Source organism: Alligator sinensis, unplaced genomic scaffold, assembly GCF_000455745.1.
Source record: "Alligator sinensis unplaced genomic scaffold, ASM45574v1 scaffold94_1, whole genome shotgun sequence".
Lineage (NCBI taxonomy): Eukaryota > Metazoa > Chordata > Crocodylia > Alligatoridae > Alligator > Alligator sinensis.
Window position 1 is genome coordinate 13,951 of NW_005842073.1, and position 838 is coordinate 14,788.

Below are 838 nucleotides of genomic sequence, written 5' to 3' on the forward strand. Positions count from 1 at the left end.
CCGGCCGGGAGAGAAGAAGACACTGCCGGCGTCGCTGCGGGCGGGGGTGAAGGTGTAAGTGAGGGTGAGGTTGAAGGTCCCATCCGCGTTCCTCTGGGGGCTGGAGCGGATGGAGGCGTTCAGGACCTGCCCGTCTCTCATCCACGCCACGTCCACGTCCTCAGGGAAGAACCGCCCCACGTGGCACAGGAGGGAGGTCTCAGCATTGGCCAGGGCTGGTTTTCTTGGGATGGAGATCGTCGGGGCAGCTGGAACAGAGAGTCAGTGTGCTGTGTGCACCCCAGGGTGGGGCACCCCACCGTCTGGGTCAGGCTGGCACAGACCTGCTGAGGCCACGTGAGGCCTGGGCCCTGCGGCAGCCCCGATGCTCAATGGACAGACCCCCACTGTGGCTGTGTGGGTCTGGGATAGCACTGCCCGTGCCAGCGCTGTACACCAGGCCATCTGCCCATTGCATAAGGCTTCCCACTGCTCCTGGGGCGAGGGCAATGGCCCTGCCTGTGGCTGGTGCTGGACATGACCACAGGAAAGTGTCACCTAGGGTCTGACTAGCATTGCTCATTCAGCACCTCACTTACATATGTCGCAGGTTTTCTGGTTTTTTCTAACCCACTCAGCCGCCCACATCCGGTCCCAACCCGGCCACAGCCACCCCTGTAAGAGCGCGCCGGCGTTTGCGCAGGCGTTCGCACCGGCGGGCGGGCAGGAAGGGTCAGGAGAGAGACTCCCGTAGGGGTAGGGCGTAGACACCACACAGATCTACAAACAGCAGCTTATACAACGGTGTCGACGAGGAGTGCTGCTAGGGCCTCTGCCCAGGGGGACAAGGCTAACCGGG

The 838-nt window shown here is 63.2% G+C and overlaps 1 protein-coding gene across 1 annotated transcript in view; it reads right to left on the minus strand.

Annotated features, from left to right (window-relative positions):
* LOC102376111 overlaps nt 1-838 on the minus strand; it is a 14,100-nt gene that overhangs the window by 3,086 nt on the left and 10,176 nt on the right. The window contains exon 3 of the mRNA XM_025204242.1: nt 6-248. Coding sequence (XP_025060027.1) covers nt 6-248 — 243 coding nt within the window. The remainder of the gene's footprint in view (nt 1-5; nt 249-838) is intronic.